General features: G+C 33.6%; 1 protein-coding gene across 19 annotated transcripts in view; it reads left to right on the forward strand.

Moving 5' to 3' along the window:
• The window catches only part of LOC115213794 (histone-lysine N-methyltransferase, H3 lysine-79 specific), a 203,890-nt gene that overhangs the window by 69,106 nt on the left and 112,557 nt on the right, over window positions 1-22,227 (forward strand). For 8 of the 19 annotated variants that reach the window (XM_036504423.1, XM_036504430.1, XM_036504426.1 and 5 more), the window contains exons 3-6: window positions 508-603; window positions 5,786-5,872; window positions 14,889-14,979; window positions 17,885-17,929. In XM_036504423.1, coding sequence (XP_036360316.1) covers window positions 508-603; window positions 5,786-5,872; window positions 14,889-14,979; window positions 17,885-17,929 — 319 coding nt within the window. The remainder of the gene's footprint in view (window positions 1-507; window positions 604-5,785; window positions 5,873-14,888; window positions 14,980-17,884; window positions 17,930-22,227) is intronic. The other 11 variants (XM_036504424.1, XM_036504428.1, XM_036504427.1 and 8 more) reach the window with 4 other exon arrangements.

Raw genomic sequence — 22,227 nt, forward strand, 5'->3', positions numbered from 1 at the left:
TTGGTTTTCAACCCTCCCAGATTGAAATAAGCACCCATCATGATATCGCAGAAGGTGACGCTCCAGCATGACCACGGGCCAATGAGTAAATCTAGTAAAAGAATAGAAGAATCCTAATAATGGTAATGAGTGGTGATGCCATGTGAAAAGCAGTGGTGATGGCGCCTTGCGAAAAAGCACCCACCCCACTCAGTAAATTGGTTGATGTTAGGAAGGGCAGCTACCCCTAGAAACCATGCCAAAACATAGAATGGAAACGAATGATGATGATGATGATGGTGGTGGTGGTGATTATGATGGTGATGAGGATTATGATGATGATGATGATGATGTCCAATTTAAATGCTAAAAGGTTAATTTACAAGTTTCCTTTTTGTCTTTGTTTTTTTTTTTACCTCACTTATTTTTCTTTGATTAACAATTTTAACTATATTTTATCCCCATTATTTTGTTTTTCTATTTTTTTTCTTTCTCACATGAATTTTTGCATGAAATTTGCATGAACAGCTCAAACAGAAATGGTTTGGTTAACTCATCTGTCAGAGAGGAACAAATCGAAACGCCACAGAAACGTCAACTGAAAGCGAATCGGTTAAGCAGGCTGTATGTGAATGTAATGTTTTTATTAACCATTTTCTCTACCTTCCTTTTAATCCATATTATTGCACAAAAACAAACCAATCTCAAAAACGTGTTTGCTTTCTCAGAAAATCTGTGACTTTTTGATTGTTTAAAGCAGCACTTCTTAAACGTTTTTCACTCATGACCCCATTTTTCAATTAGATTTTTCGTGACCCCAGGTATTAAATATGTGTTTGGGAAATAATATATAAGCTGAAAAGGCTGCAAGCTGGCAGAAGCGTTAGCATGCCGGGTGAAATGCTTAGCGGTATTTCGCCCGTTGCTATGTTCTGAGTTCAAATTCTGCCAACGTCGACTTTGCCTTTCATCCTTTTGGGATTGATGAATTAAGTACTGGTTATGTACTGGGGTCAATCTAATTGACTAGCCCCATTCCTCCAAAGTTTCAGGCCTTGTGGCTTTAGTAGAAAAGATTCCATGACACAGATTGGGAAGCTCCCTTGTAGGTGGACAATATTCTTAAAGGAATAACATAAGTTTTATTATTTAGAGCAATGGTTCTCAACCCTAATTCCCCTCGTATGGATCCCTTTGATTCGTATTTTACTCAAAGAGGGGTTCCTTACAGCCTTTTGATGTTTAAAAAATCCTATTATATTTTTATAATTAAAAATTATCAAGGCAGAGGAGTGGCTATGTGAGAAGAAGCTTGCTTCCCAACGACGTGGTTCTGGGTTCAGTCCCACTGCGTAGCACATTGAGCAAGTGTTGTCTACTGTAGCCTTGTGCCAAGCCAAGCCTTGTGAGTGGATTTGATAGGCAAAAACTGAAAGAAGCCCGTCGCATCTATATGTATGTATATATTTGTGTGTCTGTGTTTGTCCCCTCCACCATCACTTGACAACCGATGTTGGTGTGTTTACATCCCTGTAACTTAGCGGTCTGGCAGAAGAGACTGAAAGAATAAGTACCAAGCTTACAAAGAATAAGTTCAGGGGTCGATTTTTTTCAACTAGAAAATGGTGCCCCAGCATGGCCGCAGTCAAATGACTGAAACAAGTATAACCAATTTCTTGGGGATAAATTTTTAACAGTGACCCCTTAAGGGTCATATGGACCCTGGCTGAGAACCACTGTTTTAGTGGATAGCTATTGAGTGAGACCTACCATTTGTGCAGTTTTGAGAATTAAATTTGTGGTTTTTCAGTGGAATATTTGGGTGGGTCATTGATTATAAGCCTTTCATTAACACCTTTGTTGGTTTTAGAAATGTTTTTATTTAAATTTAAAAGCTTTTGGTTTGAATTTTATGGGAGACCCTTTTGTTAGGTTTGGTTTGAGACATTTTGGCACAGCTGTTTTGGTGCCTCTCATTTGGCATCAATTAATTGAATCTGACTTATTTAACATCAGATGTTTTAATGTTTCCCTTATTTTCTCCCTTCCTTCCTCCCTTCCTTCCTCCCTCCCTCCATCTCTCCACCACTCCCTGCTCAATTAATGAATTGTAATGTGATCTTTGTCTGTCTGTCTGCCTCTCTCTCTCTCTCCTGCCTTCTCTTTTACTCTTTCTATCTGTATGTGTATATTTCTGTCTGTGTGTGTTGGCATCCAGCACCAAAAGCTGCTAGCCATGCCAGATCATCTGTGCCCAAACAGCTGTGCCTAGTTGTCCCATTCCATGTTAAGCCCTAAACATCTTCATAATTAAAGAACAATTAGTTTTTACTAAATTACTCCAAATTTTTTAATATTTCCCAAATTAGTTAAAACACAAAAATAATGTTATTTCATCAGAAATTTGTTTTGTCATAAGAATTAATTTGTTAAATGTTTTCATTTTTGCATGCATTTTATGAATTTTCATTAAATATTTTAACTTTCCAGACAAAAGAGTTGCACTATTTTTGTATTCAGATTCCATTGGGGTCAGAATTTAATTTTTTGTCTTTTGAATGCAAAAACTGATCATAGTTGAAGCAAATTTAAATCTTGTAAAAACAAAATGATTTTATCCAATCACTAATGTTGTAAAGCTGAGTTAAGTTTCCCCACCTTTTCATTATCTTTACACTGGTTGCTTGTGTATTCCATTTATGTCATAAAGGACCCTAAAGACCCCCAAACAAGAACTTGATTATCATGCAGTTCGATTTCATTTCCATCAAACCCTGAACATTATGGTCTCAAGTCAAGGTGGTGAGCTGGCAGAAACTTTGGATGAAATACTTAGCAGTATTTTGCCTGTAGCAACATAGTGAGTTCAAATTCCACTGAGGTCAACTTTGCCTTTCATCCTTTCGAGGTTGATAAATTAAGTACCAGTAAAACGCTGGGGATCAATGTAATCGATTATCCCCCTCCTCCAAATTTCAGGCCTTGTCACTATAGTAGAAAGGATTATGGTCTCAAGTCCTATGACCCATGGGGCCAGTTACCCAGTTTCCATGACTGAAATCACAACTTTACCCATGGTTTACTCCTGGACAAGCTGCTAGTCCATTTGCAGGGGTTACTCACTTACAGCTGAGTGGACTGGAGCAACAGGGAAATGAAGTGTCTTGCTCAAGAAGGCAATGTACCACCTAATTTGGGAATTGAAACCACTATCTTGTGATTATAAATGCAATATTCTAAACTTGTTGTTATGCATCTTCTAGAGTCTAGAAATTTTATGAGTTTGTTGTTTGTTCTTTCTCAAGCTATGCCTGGCACATAAGGGTCGGTTTCCTGGTTTCCTTGGCGTATAGGTTCCCCACCTGGATGGGACACTGGTCCATCGCAGATGAGCTGCAAGATGCAGGAGGAAAGAGTGAGAGAAAGTTGTGGCAAAAGAGTCAGCAGAAGTTCGCCATTACATTCTGCCGGAGCCGCGTGGAGCTTACTTGTTTCGCTCATGAACACACATATCTCCCAGTCTGAGATTCAAACCCATGATTCCTCGATCGCAAGTCTTGTGCTCTAACCACCAGGCCATATGCCTCCACTTTACTTTACGAGTTTAGGACTCACAAATTCTGGAAAGACCAACAACTCAGAACTGTCTGAAGAAATCTCGCTAAGCATTTCATTTGACATTGCTAACAATCCTGTCAGCTCAAACCCATGAAATTCCAGTTAGCCATCTCCTTATTTTAAGCCATCATTTCATAATAAAACCATCCAATTACCATTCTCTCTACTTCCTTTATGAACCACAATGGTCGTGAAATTAGGGTGATGAAGGTCATGAGTTCAAACCCTTTTTATAATATACTGTGTTGGGCCCTTAAAAGAGCCTAAGTCTTTTTGTTTTAGTTTGTATAAAAAATTTTTAAAAATTGAAGAATTATTGAAGGTGATATCTCTTGTTATTTTTCACCTATTTTTTTTTCTTTCTCATTTGTAATTCAGTTCCAACTCCTGCAATACAGAACTTTTGTTTTGTATTGTTTAACGATCTATATTACTATATGTTATTGATTTATAGTTAGAATTGATCTCCTTTTTTATTGATCTCATTATATGTCAGGTATAGTATTATTGATATGTTTTGGGACGAATTCCAGATTATGTAATTTAATTTTCAAATGAATGGTTAATAGTTGATTTATTTGGTTTCTTTCTTTTGCATAACTTTATCAAATATGTTGTTTGTGTTTGTAAGTTAATCCTTTCACAAGCATCTCAGATTCAGTTATGGTTTCTGAAGCACTAAATATGATGAGAGAAAAAAAAAATCTTCCCCTGGATAGTATGCTAGTCTCTTTCAGTTAATTTTCCCAAAAGTTCTGAGACACAACCCTGACATCAAGGTGGAGTGAGGCATGTGGAATACAGTGCCTTGCCAATAAAAACAATGGAAATGTTCTTACAGTGAGCATGAACTTTGCAACTCTGAGTTGGTGAACCAACATTGTTCTTGTATCATCTCTACGTTTCTCAAGCAGCTTCATCCCATCATGGTTTACCAAAGTGAAACCGCCAACAAGATGGCAACCAGTGATGTTCTTTTTCTATTTTTTATTACCTTTTACAGAAGGGATTAAGTGTTTTAGTCATGGACACAATTCTATGCTAGTTAAATACCGACAACAAAATCAACCAAAAGTCTCTACTCAAGAATTAAATTGTCAACATTTTTTTATTCCTGGTGGCCTTTGTTTAACCCATTCATTGCCGATCATCCGTTTCAACTGACACTTGATTAATAAAGGTATAAAACAAGCAAATACTTGATACCAATTGTGGTTTGTTTTATGATCTGTATCAAGGAATGAAACATGTTCTTAATGTCTACGCTGTCTGCATCAAATGGATTTCAATGAAACTTTTTTTTCAGTTGATATTTAGGTCAAAATAACAGAATCTGTGAATTTTCAGGCAATTTCATTCTCTAGAAAAATTTCAGCACGAATGGGTTAAATGGTTTAAAATATTTAAAGTATTTTGAAATTGAAAAATGGTTACAGAAGAATTCTTCCTGACATAGTTGCAACAATTTTTAAACAGAAATAATGTTCCAGTTTGTGACAGTTTGATGTGTGATACGTTATGTTTTCTCGGATTTTAAGCTAACACATTGGAAAGATTTCCAGATTAATGAGTGCACTCTAACGACTAAAACATGTCGACAAAATGATGAGATTGTAACATATCTTTGATAAAACCATAGTTCTGTTGTTGTCAGCTGAAGTAGTTTACAAATGGTAAATTGTTAAGATTTCTCCAAACTTTAACCTTTTAGCATTCATTTTGCCAAATCTACAGCTTGTTTAGTCCCATTGTTTTTAATTAATCATCCATTATCTCATACATGGTGTGTTTATTCATATAACATTGTAGGAGAAATGTGAAAGGCCGGATCTGGCCAGTTTGAGCATAAAACAGGTAGAATATCGGGGCCAGATATGGCTCTCTTAAATGCTAAAGGGTTAAAACGTTTCCTGCATGATTTTTTTTTTTTATTTAATTTTTTTTCTTCTTTTTTGAAATTTTCATTTTAAGGGGCAAACCTCCCCTTGAAATATTTTTCAATAATTTTAGTGTGTAGACTGGTTTCTTTTTTTTTTTTGTCTTTTCTATGTCTTTTCTTTGTTTTTGTCTTTCTTATCATCTTCTCTGTCAAATTTGTATACTTTTTTTTGTTATACTTTCAGGTTTTTTTTTCTGTGTTGTTTTGTTGCTGTTTTGTTTTAACTTGTGTGTTTCCTCACTAATGCAGTGCCGCGGAAGTAAACAGTTTTAATGAAGAGGATGATTATGAACGTAAACGACGGGAACGAAGAGAGGCTCGTGAAGCCCGGTTAAGGCAAGAAAAAAGCCTACAGCTTCCTATTTCTTCCACTTAGAGTAAATAAAACCTGGTGCTAGGAAACGAATGATACGCATCATCACTGCATGCCATGTGCATTATATATCAGCATCCTGCTGCAACTGCACATAGCAATGCTATCTAATAAATATGTTAGGAGCAGGTTATTAGAAAATAAAAAAAAAAAAAACAGAGTAAATGTCTTTTAATTCGAACCATTCCTGTCCAAACAAATATTCATTGTGTTTAAAGTAGGAACAATGTAGAAAATTAGGTTGAAGAAGAATAATTGAACAGAAACAGGGTAACTCTTAATTGAACTAATTTGTCTCCAAATGTAATTATATAATTATTAGAAATTTACTTAAAATGGGAACTATCGTATTATCTAAGTTAGTTTAAATAAAAAAATAACTGAGTTTTAGTTGTTAAATAAAGCTTTGGACTCAGTACAAAAGGAAAGCTCAAATAATAGATATATCTTTGTTTACTGAAATACATGCTTGAATCTGCCACAAAAGATACATTAAAGAGTTTCAATGTAAGTTAAGGAGTAGAAGGGTGGCTAAAATCACTGGCTGAGTTGTTTACTTGTGAAATGATTCTCTAAGAAAAGATGCCTATTTTTCCCTCTTCAGCATTTCTGGGAAAGGGGCCTTTCAAGAGTTTGGTTTTCAAAGAATCAAATAAACAATTGCATCAGAGAGATTCTTTTATTCCCATCATCAAAACCATGATTAATAACAGTCATTTGTGTATGATGGTAAGACTTAGCTTGAGAAAATATTACTGGTATTTTAACAGCCAATGAATACCTCTCCTTGACATGCTACTTGCTTGGTAAAACATATTCTTATATGCATGTCTTACACAAGCAGCTATATATATATATATATAATTAATTAAGGGTAGAAATTGATATTTATCAATTAAGACCAGTGGTCTAGCATATTAAAAAAGAATCCGAAGATTAAAATATTTATATATACCAATTAAGGACTGAGCACGAAAAGTGGACAGTCAACATGCTAGATATAGACGTCAAATCGCCATTCACCACAAAAGATTATGTTCTCAGATCAAACTCAACATAATCTGAGAACATAATCTTTTGTGGTGAATGGCGATTTGACGTCTATATCTAGCATGTTGACTGTCCACTTTTCGTGCTCAGTCCTTAATTGGTATATATATATATATATATATATATATATTGTTTTTATGTTCAGTTACAATAAAAACAATTTTGCATTAATCTGGCACTCCATACTTTTGGAGACCACTAATTCTCAAGCAAGAATATTATTGACAGTGACTTCAAAGTTTTGGCCAGCTAAGCCATTGTCATTATTACTACATATATATATATATATATATATATATATAATATATATATATATTTACTGTTACAATGAAGTCAAACCAAATTGTGATATTTTGGAATCATTTAATACGCATATTTCAGATTTGTGTAAAGTACAATAGGAAATGCAGCATTACACAAGCCATTCCTCAGTTAAAACATTTTGAAATATAAACTGTTGATGGAAATGCTTCAATATATATATGTATATATATATATATGTGTATATATATGTATTTATATTAAGGGTGGCCCAAAAGTAGGTTTACAGCTATCATGTAGGCACTTTAAATTTCTTTTAAAACATTTTATTACATTTAAATTTCTATGTTACAAACTGAAAAGGGAGCTTGACAAAATTAACTAAATTAACATAGAATAATGGTTTCATATTTTTCTTATAATTAAGATCTAAAGTGTTAATATATGAATGCGAAAGAGATAGTTGAATAACTGGAGACCTACCTTAGGGCCACTCTGTATATATATATATGATTAGTGCAGTATTGCAACAGAAGCAGCTATTAAATAAAAACTTTATCAATATAACATACTTGACATATGTGTGTCATTGAAAAGTCAGAAGCTGCGTGTTCCATCCAGGAAAAATCCTGTTACAGATGTATTGTGTTAAAAAAACACAATGTACTTCAGAGCTAAGGCAAAATGAAGTGTGTGTGTGTGTGTTGTAGAGAATCCTGGAAAAGTAGTTTGAGTGATTAATTAATTGATATCCAAATTCTTGAGATCGATATCATCAGACACAGCCCATTAATGGCATTACATTGTATTCTTCAGCAACACTCTTCACTCAACTTGATTCAGTCTTTAAAACTGTAGAATTCATAACAGCTCAGTGATTATGGCACTGTTAGTGCTAGCAAGGCAATCCAATTGCAAAACTTCCAATTCACGCACACATTTCAGGAACCGCATGTCATAACTGTTATCTCCAGTTCTACAAAACAATCAATAATTAAATCCATCCAAGATTTCTCTTACCATTTCCTTCACTAGTTTGGTTAAAGATGATGGAATTGCTGTACAGCATCGTCTGCAGTTTCTTCTTTTGCTCATTGTGACTTTCTGGCAAATATAGCAAAAGTGACTGGAGCTGATCTGGGACATATATATATATATATATATATCAACATGTTCTCAGTATAAATTCACAAATTGAAGACAACTACCAGTGGTTTAGCCATCCTACTCTAGAAGTTATATTATCAAGCAATATATTACTGGTTTTGGCTTGTAATTGATCAAGATGTAACTGACAGTTTCACACTGACTATTGCACTCGGCAATATTAATGACTCCTCAGAGATGATGAGTGAAAGCAGGTCGCCTTTTACAATACCAAACCAATCATGACTGTGTGTGTGTGTGTGTGTTGTAGAGAATCCTGGAAAAGTAGTTTGAGTGATTAATTAATTGATATCCAAATTCTTGAGATCGATATCATCAGACACAGCCCATTAATGGCATTACATTGTATTCTTCAGCAACACTCTTCACTCAACTTGATTCAGTCTTTAAAACTGTAGAATTCATAACAGCTCAGTGATTATGGCACTGTTAGTGCTAGCAAGGCAATCCAATTGCAAAACTTCCAATTCACGCACACATTTCAGGAACCGCATGTCATAACTGTTATCTCCAGTTCTACAAAACAATCAATAATTAAATCCATCCAAGATTTCTCTTACCATTTCCTTCACTAGTTTGGTTAAAGATGATGGAATTGCTGTACAGCATCGTCTGCAGTTTCTTCTTTTGCTCATTGTGACTTTCTGGCAAATATAGCAAAAGTGACTGGAGCTGATCTGGGACATATATATATATATATATATATCAACATGTTCTCAGTATAAATTCACAAATTGAAGACAACTACCAGTGGTTTAGCCATCCTACTCTAGAAGTTATATTATCAAGCAATATATTACTGGTTTTGGCTTGTAATTGATCAAGATGTAACTGACAGTTTCACACTGACTATTGCACTCGGCAATATTAATGACTCCTCAGAGATGATGAGTGAAAGCAGGTCGCCTTTTACAATACCAAACCAATCATGACTGTGTGTGTGTGTGTGTGTGTGTGCGTGTGTGTGTGTATGTGTGTGTGTGTATTTTGTGTATACATATCTGTATCCATCCATCCATCCATCAATCAATCAATCATAAAACAGGCTATGTGCTTATGGCCACCATGTCTGAGGAGTTGTCAATTTTTACCAAGTGCAATAATTGGTTTGAAATTGTTGGTAACGTTGCAACCAGTTCTATGCCTTAACTGCTCCGTGTCTTTTTTAGAGTGTGTTTTTGTCCTTGTCTTTTGGGCAATTAATTGATAATATATAATTGATAATATATATAATATATAAGGCAATGAACACAAAAAGAAGACAACATAGAAGGACAAGTTTTAACAAATATTAATAATTTAATACTTAAAAAAGAAGGGAAAGCAACTTGACATTTTGGACATTAGTCCTTCATCAGAAAAAATTAAAAGAATTTGAAAAGGTACACACACACATGCACACACACATGATACTGTAATACAATTGTGAGGTGTCTGGTTTAGATATTTGTTTGTTAGTGGACAATTAGAATGTTTCATATTTCAAAAGATTAAGAATTCCATTATCAATTCTTGTGCATGTTTTTCAATCATTGCATCCTTTTTTTTTTTATTTGTTTCTTGCCTAATTTTTTAATATTGAGCAATATTTCTTGAAACATTCTGCAATAATCCACATTCTGCTCATTCTCACTTGCTTCTACCTAGTCTCTTGCTCACACTGTCTCTTTCACTCACTCACTCACTCACTCACTCTCACCCACACATTATCACTCACTCACTCACTCACTCACTCACTCACTCTCACCCACACATTATCACTCACTCACTCACGCACTCTCACCCTCTCCTCCATTTATTCGATTGGTCACTTCTTACAGCTCTTTCTTTCACTTATACTCACCATCTTCTTGAGGCTATTTTAGTAACTGGCATTCATTTCGGGGAATCATAGCTTTGTATTTTGAGTAGGATGACTGTGTAGGGTTGGTGCAGCTATTCAATCAATCCAGTAGTTTGGGTATCACATAAATGAATGAGTGGCGGGGGTGGGGGGTATTGTGGTGTAAAGTCTTTGAGAGGAAGGCCCCAAAATGGTGCACACTCTCTACTGATGATTCCTGAAACCTACAAGTTAGTTGATACAGTAAATGGGGCATCACATTAGTGAGGGTGGTGGTGTGTTGCAAAGCCATTGAGAGGAAGACCCCAAAATGGTGTGCATTCTCTCCTGATGATCCCTGAAATCTCCTTGTATTTGGTATGTTTAGCTTTTGATTGGCAGCATTTGCACAAGCATGTGATTTGCAAGTTACCATAAATCAAAGAAAATGTCAATTGAACCTAATTTGTCTTCATGAAATTAGGAAAGGTTCACATATTACAAATTCTGGTATATTTAGACTGAAAATGATTAGGAGTGGCAATAATATCTCTGTTTAAATTTACTTTTAAGGCAAGTTTTCAGTTTTAGGTAGAACCTAGCTAACTACAGATTCGGTAGTCTTACAATCCTTCACATTTTGGGTGTGTGTGTGTCTTAAGAATTGGAAAGAAAGAACTGTTGAATTGTATTAGATTCCTTCCATATTAAACTGACAGACATTCAAACTGCACTATTCCTCATCTGCAATTTTCTGCCTGTCATATCAGAACAGCCTTACCAATTCTATATTACCACAATTTAAACACACTTATTGTACCTACCCTCTCCATTTTTCTTTACTCTTACCATGTTTCATTTCTTATTCCAAGACCATGTTCTTTTCCAAATTCTTCTTTTCTGAAAATGAATCCTTCTAGATCACACTGTCAGTGTTTGATTTCTTTCCAACTATAAATAACAAAATATCCCTTTCCTAAAATTGGCAATGAACATCACTTCTCTCATTCTAACTAATTCAAAACAAAATTCCTTCTACTTGCAAACGATTCTAGCCAAGCATTAAATTCTACTAATATAAATTTTATTGATTTCTTTGGAATTATTATTAGAACTAAAAATTAACCTGACGACTCTTGCACTGATTGCATGTTTTGGTACCACAAATATATTGGCAATGCATTACTGAAAAATGTTTCACTTAATCTCCAAGCATTTTGTTTCAACTTGATAATGAAGCACGTCAATTTTAATTATGACTTCCAGTTGCCTCAGAAATATCTCTGACTACTTGTTTCTTGGCAGCAAGAATTTATTGCAATTTCTGTTTATATCATTCCAAAGCAGCATTGAATCCTGTCATATTTGGTTATCAGCTGAAAGACATTATCATGGTTTGAATAACCAGAACATTTACATTATTGGGTGACAATAAAAAAAGACAACTTTTTAAAAAATCACTTTTTTAAACATCTTTAAAAAATAATTTTTTAAAGAATTCTTTTTAAAAAAACCCCATTAAACTAATAAGTTGTTTGCGAGTATCATTCAAATCACATGAATTCTATTGAAATCTGGTTCTCTCAAATTCAAAACTCATAAATATTATGATTCATGCTTTAAAAAAGTGTTAATTAAGAAAGAATGCTATCAAAAAATATATATCATTAAAACTAACTAAAATTGACATTAAAACTAGTTAAAATTATATTTAATTTAGGTCTTATTGATACATAGATCTATCTGCATATTTAAAATAACAGTAAAACAAGCAAATATATCTTAAATTGTTTCCAAAGATTTTTATTCCCAGATAATTTTTCAATTTCACAAAATAATTTCTCAGAATTTTACTTCTTGTCAAAAACTCAGATTCCTCTTTCCAACTTTCAAGAAATGTTACATTTTTTCCAGATTAAGGTGTTTTCATTTGGTATACTATGTCTTTATCATAAATAGTCTTAAACAGAATCAAATGCCATTTTGATATTATTAAAGCAAAGTAGACGTTCCTAGGTCTAACATCCACAAATGCTAAACCAGACCTGGGTTCAGTTCAATAGCAAGTCAGGAATTGGTATCAATTTAGCTTCTTTTACACGGGTTCTTAGGTTTTCATTAGGGTCTTTACTTTCTGAGTTAAAATTCTTCTAGAGTCAACTTTACCTGTCATCCCTGTGGTAACAATAAAATAAGTACCAGTCAACAACTGGGGTTGTTGGTATCTACTAAGACCCTCTCTACCCAAAGTAGAAGCCTAGCATTGTTTCTTCCAGCTCATTAGATTCTGAGTTCAAATTCAGTCAAGGTCGACTTTGTCTCTTATCCTTCTGGAATCGATAGAATAAGTACCAGTTGTGCACTGGGGCCAATGTAATCAACTAACCCCTTCTCCTAATTTTTTTAATGTCTAAGGATAATGGTTTCAAATTTTGGTACAAGGCCAGCAATTTTGGTGGTGGGGCTAACTCAATTTAATCAACCCCAGTGCTCAACTGATACTTATTTTATCGACTCCAAAAAGATGAAAGGCAAAAGTTGACCTTGGCAGAATCTGAACTTGGAATGTAAAGATGGACAAAATGCCACAAAGCATTTTGCCTGGCATGCTAACGACTCTGCCAGCTTGCCACCTTAAATAATAGTAATAATAATCCTGTCTACTAAAGGCACAAGGCCTCAAATTTGTTGGGTGGAGACTAGTTGATTACACTGACCCCAGTGTTCAACTGGTACTTATTTTATCAACCCTGAAAGGATGAAAGGCAAAGCAAACCTCAGCAGGTTTAGATCTTGGAACATAAAGAGCCTGGAAAAATGCTGCTAAGCATTTTGACCAACACAGCCAAGGTTTGGTCAGCTCATTGCCTTAACCTGGTAATGATAATAAAAATGATAATTATGGTAATAATAATAATAATAATAATGATTTCGTTTATTTGCCATGAGGGTGAAGGATGAGGGGGACAATACAGACATAAATTGTGGGGGTTTACATATAATGTAAGGATAAAAAAAGTATACATGGTATACACTGGGAAAGAGGGGACATATGCATTGTATAGAGAGGTACAAAAGAAAAAACGTGGGGGAGGATGATAGAGATGTGGCCCTCCTGATACAGGAAGTTCTTTAGGGATAATTGAGGAATCCCACTGTCGGAGATTTCCCTGAAAGCCTAGGAGCAGTCAAGGTGGTAATAATAATAATAATAATAATAATAATAATAATAATAATAAATGGTCATGAATAGTCAAGAAAGAAGGTGAAAAGATAGACAGATACAACCCTCTTCAGTATGAAAAAGCCTGGCTATGGAAAATGGAGAAGGTGAAGATAGTGCCAGTTATTGCTGGGTCCTTGGGAACAGTATCAAACGGCACCAAGAGGAATATAAAGGAAATTGGAATAGAGTGCCCATAGGAACTGTTACAAAGGGTTTGCCTCCTTGGCACAGCCAGAATAATCAGGAAAGTATTAGGTAGGTGAAAAGAACAGATAGCATGGTGCCATAAGCTGCCGGTGGTAAGCCCGCTATGCATGCAAGACTCCAAGAGCTTCAACAAAACCTGTGATAAAGAGAAAATAATAATAATAATAATAATAATAATAATAATGTCAACATATAAAATTAGTTCTTCATTGTAAAGCTTATTGCATAACAAATAATGTTTCACCTACTTTTCTGCTAAAGTCATTCCTCCGTCAAACCTTTACTAATATAAACCATAACTACTCCAGAAAGCTTCTTAAAAGGAAAAATTGCTTCCATTAGAGTCATGTAAATGAACAACAAACCTGCGCAATCAGAAAAATGAATGGTACTAGGCTCAGAATGTCAACAGCATTTGATCTTCCGCTTGATGATGATGATGATGATAATAATAATAATAATAATGATAATAATAATAATAATGATAATAATGATAATAATAATAATGATAATAATGATGATAATGATAATTATAAAATTTTGATGATAATGATAAAATAATATAAATGATAATAATAATATAATAATAATAATAATAATTTTATTAAAACAAGATTAATGGTTGAGTTATTGATAACGCGAAGATTTATTAATGATGTTGATAAACATTTGATGATTACTTAAACAGTAAATATAATTAATAATTTCAATTAATAAACATTAATTCAGTTTATTACTTAAATATTGTCAATTAATTAATAAAAAAAAAATTCTAGTCAGTTACATAACATCTAAATTTGTAAATATATGTACATGGCTATGCATGTATGTATATCTTTATGTATGCATAATACATTTATATAGTAGATATAAATAGAAGTATTACTTGATATAAACATATTGAACAATATCAGTTTGAGAGAATGTAATTGCTTTTTGCATGCTTCCTCTGTCAGCAGATTTTGTTATTTAAAATCCTGTTGATAGAAGAAGCACCATTGCAATTTATTCTTTTGGCCTACATTGTTTTACAAAAGCAGAACAATCAATATTACATTATCAATTACATAAAATTTTCATTTACCATTTGCATATGCATATATATATATATATATATGTAAAATATGTTGTTTTTTGTGATGCATATTCAACTGATATCATATTTTGCTTTTAGAATTGCTGTTGAAGAATTTTGGTGCTTTGTTTGTCTATTTACTTTATTTCCTTCTCTTTTTACCTTATCAAGGGCAGCTTCAGAAACAGTTGAAGAAGACACAACATCTCGCCGCTCAAGGAGACGCCAAGTGGAAGAGGAATCTGCTCCAGAACCTCAAGAGGTAAAGCCAGTGTTTTTTGTTTGCTTCTGAATATCTGGTAAATTTAGCTCAGCTTGTGCTGTCATTGAACATCTGGTAAATTCGGTTCATCTTGAGCCTTCACTGAACATCTGGTAAATTCGGTTCATCTTGAGCCTTCACTGAACATCTGGTAAATTCGGTTCATCTTGAGCCTTCACTGAACATCTGGTAAATTTGGCTTGATTTGAGCTGTTGTTGAACATCTGGTAAACTTGGTTCATCTCGAGCCTGCATTTCCTGCATGAAAACTGAAACATAATTTGATCTTATTTTAAAGTTATAATTTATTGAGAAATAACTTAGGAGTGGGTTTCCTTTTTTTTTCTTGACTGATTTATTAATTCGTTCTGCATCAATGATCTTCTCAAGAACAATATGTTTCTTTTTATTGTTCTGAAAATTTCCATTTTTTATTTGAGGCTTTACTTTTTGTACAAACACATTTGGTCACTAGTTATACTTTGATCTAATAAACTATTTCTTTGTGCAGAACAAACATTCCTTTTAGACTTTAAAGTCAAAGTATTCTTTAGGTACCCTGATATTAGTATCACATTAGAAAATATTTGAGAAGCAAAAGATATCTGAATCTATCTGCCATTATAAATTTCTCATGTCAACTTGATGTAAAGTTGTACCCTAAGAAAGAACAAATCTCTGATAATAAATTTGATTATTAGAGAATTTGTCATGCATACACCATTAGACATATCTATTACTTAGTTCATGTATAGTAAAAAGTAAGATCCACAGAAACCCTATTGAAGTATTTAATTTTCCCAATTCTTTATGGAAAACCAATTTATTACACCTTTAAACTGTTCCAAATCCAAGGCTTATGTAGAGAACATTCTTAAGTATGCAACCAAAGCCTGGGTCATCAAGAAAAATACTTCAAAAGCTCTTTGATGATATGTACACCAGGTGCTTCTCAGGAATACTCACAGAGCAACCAGGAAACCAATTCTGTGAGTCTGTATAATTCAGGAAGCACTTTATTTCATAAATCTAGTTACAGTCTATACTTGATAGAAACTATGATATACAGAACTTTTCTGGCTACATTTTAGTGACTATGTATGTACAATGTTAATGGAAAGGAGACTCCTTGGAAATTTTCTTTGAAATTCTTTGAAATTCCATGATTTTTCTCTAGATTTTCAATCAATACTTGAGATATCTTTGTATTGAAAATGTAGTCAAAAGCAACCATGTTAATTTAATATTACCTTTTTTGCATGAAATTCCTTGACAAGTTTTTTTTTTAAAGTTTCATTTTACTAAAATGGTCAATATTACTTCAAAGTATCCATCTATGTGTCACACTTGATGTATACATATTGTTGACAGGCCAGTTACTGTGCTATTTGTCCTGGGGTAACAACCCTTGTGGACATACTGTGTTAAAAAAAACACAAAATATCAGGGGGAGATGAAAATTTGTCTCCTCAGTGGTCAGTGAGAGCACCAGATGCATTTTGGCATTTTGAATCTATTTCTGGCCTATCACCAGTGTATATACCTTAAGTATAATACATAAATGGCTATTTTAAACAAATATTGCCTCACTTGTGTAGAGCAGACTTATAAGTTTAATACAGAATTTTAAAAGCTAGTTGTTTCATTACTACTGCAACTATTATTAGTATTACTAAATGTAGGAAACAAGTTATCATTACTCCAGTCACTTAGTATCACTGGTATTGCCACTAATCTGACGTGAGGGACCAGTACTACTGTCCTGACATTTGGTTCCAGCTTTACAACAGCCGCTTTTACTGCTATTTGTGGAACATGTACTTCTGCTTTAAGGACATGTGGTACTAGCATGGAAGATGTGGTACTAGTGCTACTGCTGTTAGGACATGTGGTACTAGGGTTACTGGTGCTACTACTTGTAGAACATGTGGTATTAGTACTGGTAGTTACATGAGAACACAAATTATGCAGGCAAGTGTCACAGAGTAAAGAGTAGGGTGATGACCGACTGCTAGAGAACTGTGTCAGTGACCAGGTTGCAGCTTGTATGAGGAAAATTTCGTCACCAAATAATAAATGTTTAAGTGAAACTAATAGTTTTGTTGTGTGTTTCTGAATGGGCTAATATGTGCCTTTGACACTGTAAAGTATTTTTTATCTGACAAAGATATATCCAACTGGACTGAATCTTGGAAAATAGGTATTAAATAGTAACACTGAAATAGATAGAAAGCAAAAGTTTCATTTTGATAATTTTCTTAAGCAGACTGCTGAAGTAGACCCACAGTAGAGAGGGCATGTCATTTATGAGGTGGCAAATGGAGAGAAAAAGAGTTTAACAAACCTAATTATTTGATTGACTGAATGAGGAATCAAATTAATTAAGCAGTCGATTACTTAATTGGCTAAATAGTTAAACAAGTGACAATTGATAAATAAAGTGCAATAGAACCAGAGCATGTGTTTATTATTCACATGTGACCCTCCCAACATACAGCAAAATATGCTTCAATACCTGTGTTCACATCAAGAATCTTGCACTTGCAGACCAAATACAAAAACAAAATTTTCTTAGATATTTTCTGGAATTAATTTAGATATTTAAGGTAAAACCCTTTGCTGTTAATAACAACTTATTAAAATATTAAATCTTATTCAATAATATATTTGACAAAACAATGTTTTTCAAAACTGCCAGCATTCAATACTAATAATCTAGACAGATGAGATTCACCTCCATCTTGATTTCTAACAAATGAATTTTACAACAATTCTTCTTTCTTGTGTTGTTTGGTTATTTTACAAAAAGATATTTCATTAATTATTCATAAACAAATGATCAAATACTATAATATTGTATGTTGTGAACAAAATCTGCACAATTGCATTTGTGTGCTGTTTTCAGGATAGCAGACGTTCCCGCAGAAGACGCGGTGGTGATGATAGGGAGGTAAATAGTGTGGTTTGACTTAATCCTTGTAATGTATGTGCTAATAATAATTCATTGCTGTCTCATTTATCCATGCTGCATGTGATGTAATATTGCTCTTTCATTGTAGTTCAACCAAATGTCAATTGGACTGCTCACTTTGGCTATAATACATAGGTAACAAGAGGTCAATTAAGAGTTGGGCTTTACCAGTTTAGGAAGTATATTTAGATGTGTGCATGCAAGAAGGTTGGAAACGTATAAATGCATGTTTTGCATAAAGGTAATGATAAAAATCAAAAAGTAATGCTTTTGGTTAACAAACATAATTTATTTCTTGCTCACACATGAAGTAGCTGGCACAACAGAGATAAGCGTACAAGACAACCGGGTGTAGAAGACATGAGTTAATTCCTTAATACACATCAGGGTAGTTAGCTCTGGTACTTGGCTGCAAATCTAAAATATCCAATAAGTTTTGGAGTGGTAGTGAGGTGAGGTATAAATCCCACAGCGTGTCGAGATAGATGAACCACAAGCTTGTTGATAGATTGTCTACATCTGAATGGGATAAAGCAAAACAGTGACGAAAGGGAACCAGATGTTAATGTTCTAACATTTAGACAGTGACTGGATAAAACGCCTTTGAAAAGTGCGCTCTATTACTCTGGGCAGAAGTCATCATGTGTATTCCTCCGCTGCTAACATTTAAATGCAGCACCAGTGTGCTGCTACGCTGGAGTGAAGTAATTCGACAGCCCTGCTAATGCTACACTTATATGTTGTTATTTTTTAATACAGAATTTTTACATTATTTGAATACCTGCCAACTAACAAATCATGGAGGGAATATGTGAGCAATATGTACTTAAAAATACATGCTGCTTAAAGCAGAACCCCAAAATCCACGTGCAAAACAAAGCAGTATGCAAATTAGAAGAACTATTATTTGTAGAAATTAACAAAATACAAATATATTTCCTAAACAAGGCAAAGCCACCAAACTCAGTTGGACACCTAGTCAGAACAGAACTAAATTAGAGCAATATAACTTATAATTTACATATTGTCCACATAATAATACATAAAGTCCAATACAGTTGATCCTATCAACTGGTTTTGCACAGGATATTAGGTAATATTAGGTAATCAGTTATCTAATAACTGCACTCATCAGAGTTGGCCTGCAGCAGTTACTATGATTGGCCTTAATGCATCTATAATGCTGTATACATTTCATTAATATATATATATATATATATACATTATATATATATATACATTATATATATATATATATATAATAGAGAATAAAACTTTAAAAACAAATTTTATCAGTGGCCAGCATATAAAATGAAACCAATTATGGTGAAAATTATATGTATAATTATAATAAGGGGTTAGAAAAATTTTCTAGCCTATATGCTGAGAAATAGATGCTAAATTGTCTCACCACTCTTTGAGTGGTGAAACGATTTAATGATTTAGTGTCTATAATTATATATATATAGGTTCAGCAAAAATTTAGATTCAAATGAATATGGTACTTCAGTTAGATGCACCTGAATTCTGTCTGGTGTCATCCATAAAAATCCGTGGGGTGATTATAATCAAAATAAGCAACAAGAATGACTCCGGTAATTTGGTACGATCGTTTCATACTACATCATTTTATTAAATGTTGTAAGTATTACAACAGTGGATATATATATATATACATATATTATTTGTTTCAGTCATTGGACATCAACCATGCTAAGTTCAACCATTAAAGGGTTGTAGTTGAAAGACTCTCTCCCATTACTTATTTTGTTAAAGTCTGGTATTTTTTCTGTTGATCTCTTTTGCCGAACCACTAAGTTATGGTGATATAAGTATACCAACACAAGTTGTCAAGTGGTGGTGGGGAACAAACATAATGGCACACACACACACACACACATGAGCACACACACACACACGCTACTCACAAGGAGCTTATAGTAGAAGATGTTTGCCCAAGATGCCACACAATGAGACTGAACCCAGAACCATGTGGTTGGGAAGCAAACATCTTACTGCATAGCCATATCATAATATTATAATATCGTGGGGAAGTTTCTTTCTCCCAAATTCAAAATTAAGAGTTGTTGTTTTTATTTCACTGTATCCAACACTAAAAACACCTGATTCCAACGACATTTTGCTAAACCATCAAACCTAACAGAAGCCATGAATGGAAAATTATGAAAATGCTTTAAATAAAAAAAAGAAAGAATTTAAAACAAAAAGATAAACTGTTTATAGCAAAATAAATGTAGAGTCCAATTGATTACTGGTTGAAAATTGACAGAACTTACATTCATCTTTATGCCTATCCACTGAACTTTGCCACCTTTACACATCTGACTCTGTCTGTCTGTCTGTCTGCCTGTCTGTATGTGTTGCCTGGATGTATGTGCTGCTGTCTGTATGCTTGTCTATCATTCACCTATCTGCTTGTCTATCGCTCCTCCGCCTTTCCGTCTTTCTATCTGTTTATTAATCTTAGCAAGATTAGGTAGTGTCTGTAAATGATGTGTGATATTTATATATACATACATACATACATATATATATATATATATATATATATTATATATATATTATATATATATATATACATACATATGTATATATATATATATTATATTTATAATAAGTGTAGATCGTATACGAGTGGGTATATATTTATAAAAAAGAAGTTTGAAAATGCCACTATATAAGATGAATTTCAATTTTCTTAGAAATTTTACATGTTTCGGTTCTTCTTGAAAAAACGAACCTTATCAAAAATATTTTAAAAAGTTAAGTGTAATAAAAAAGTTCATAATTGTTTCTTACTGGTCTCAACAGAATCCACGTGGTGGTGTTTTGTGGGGAGTAAGCATAATAGGTCACTGCTGCTACTGCCATTTCAGCCACTGACCATTCGAACACATAAAACAGCTAAAAACAACCACGTGGATTGTGTTGAGACCAGTAAGAAACAATTATGAACTTTTTTATTGCACTTAACTTTTTAAAATATTTTTGATAAGGTTCATTTTTTCAAGAATAACCGAAACATGTAAAATTTCTAAGAAACTTAAAATTTATCTTATATAGTGGCGTTTTCAAACTTCTTTTTTATAAATATATATATATATATATATATATATATATATATATTGTTGGTAGGGAGAGCATATTTCCTTTATGCAATGATAATATACTGCCAAGCATAGTAAAGGCTTATAAGTCAATCACTTCTTAATGTTATCTCTGCAGATTTTCTATTACAGTTAAAGCCAGCACTGAAAGTTATGACATTTGGTGTTGCAATATGTCTATGTAAACAATGTGATCAAAGATAGGAAAATAGGTGTATATGCACATTTCAGGAGTTATTGCTGGGTGTATATGCACATTTCAGGAGTTATTGCTGTTTCTTCAGGCCACTGCTTAAATAACTACTAAATTTAGTGGTGTGTATATTTATGAAGAGAGAATGATAGAAATGATAAATAATTATTAGTTTGGTTTAAGGAAATGCAGATTCGTTTATGCTGTAAAACACTGACTGGGCTTGGAGTTACTGGTGCAGCAAAGCACCATAAATTCCATGCCACTAGGATAGCTTTGGATAAAGAGAACAGGCTGGTAGTTTTGCACCTATTGGGATGCAAGTTAAGACTTGATTAACTCCACCCAGCTGAACCGACTGAGTGAAGTGGTCAGGTGTTAAAAGACCCCAAATCTTCTAAGACTCTAGAACCATCTTTGAAGATGTATTCCAAAGTATCAATGAGGTGTGATTAGAACTATCTGTGTGTGTAAATGTGTGTGTGTGTGTGTGTGTGTGTGTGTGTAAATATATATATATATATATAAATACCTATATACATACATGTATGCACATATGTGTATATATATATATATATATATATATATACACACACACACACACACATCCATACATGTAGATATGCTTGTATATATTTCTTTTACTAAGGATTCAGTTAGTTAATCTAAAGCAAACAGAGTTGTCTTTCCTTAGCAGTGAGATGTCTTCCATGGAATATGAACAAAGGTAACATGAGCTCTGAGTTAAATACTCCATCCTCTTGGCTTCTCACCAACAACCTACGTGTGTATATATATATATATGTATGTATGTATATATATCTGTGCATGCACACACACACACACACAGTGGGTAAGAGAGCTCTTATTGTCAGTGTTTATTTAGTTGACAACAATCTCCATTTTTTCATTTTTTTCTTGTTTTTGTTAGCACAAAGCATCTAGAATAGTTCATT

Source organism: Octopus sinensis, linkage group LG7 (assembly GCF_006345805.1).
Source record: "Octopus sinensis linkage group LG7, ASM634580v1, whole genome shotgun sequence".
Taxonomy (NCBI): Eukaryota; Metazoa; Mollusca; class Cephalopoda; order Octopoda; family Octopodidae; genus Octopus; species Octopus sinensis.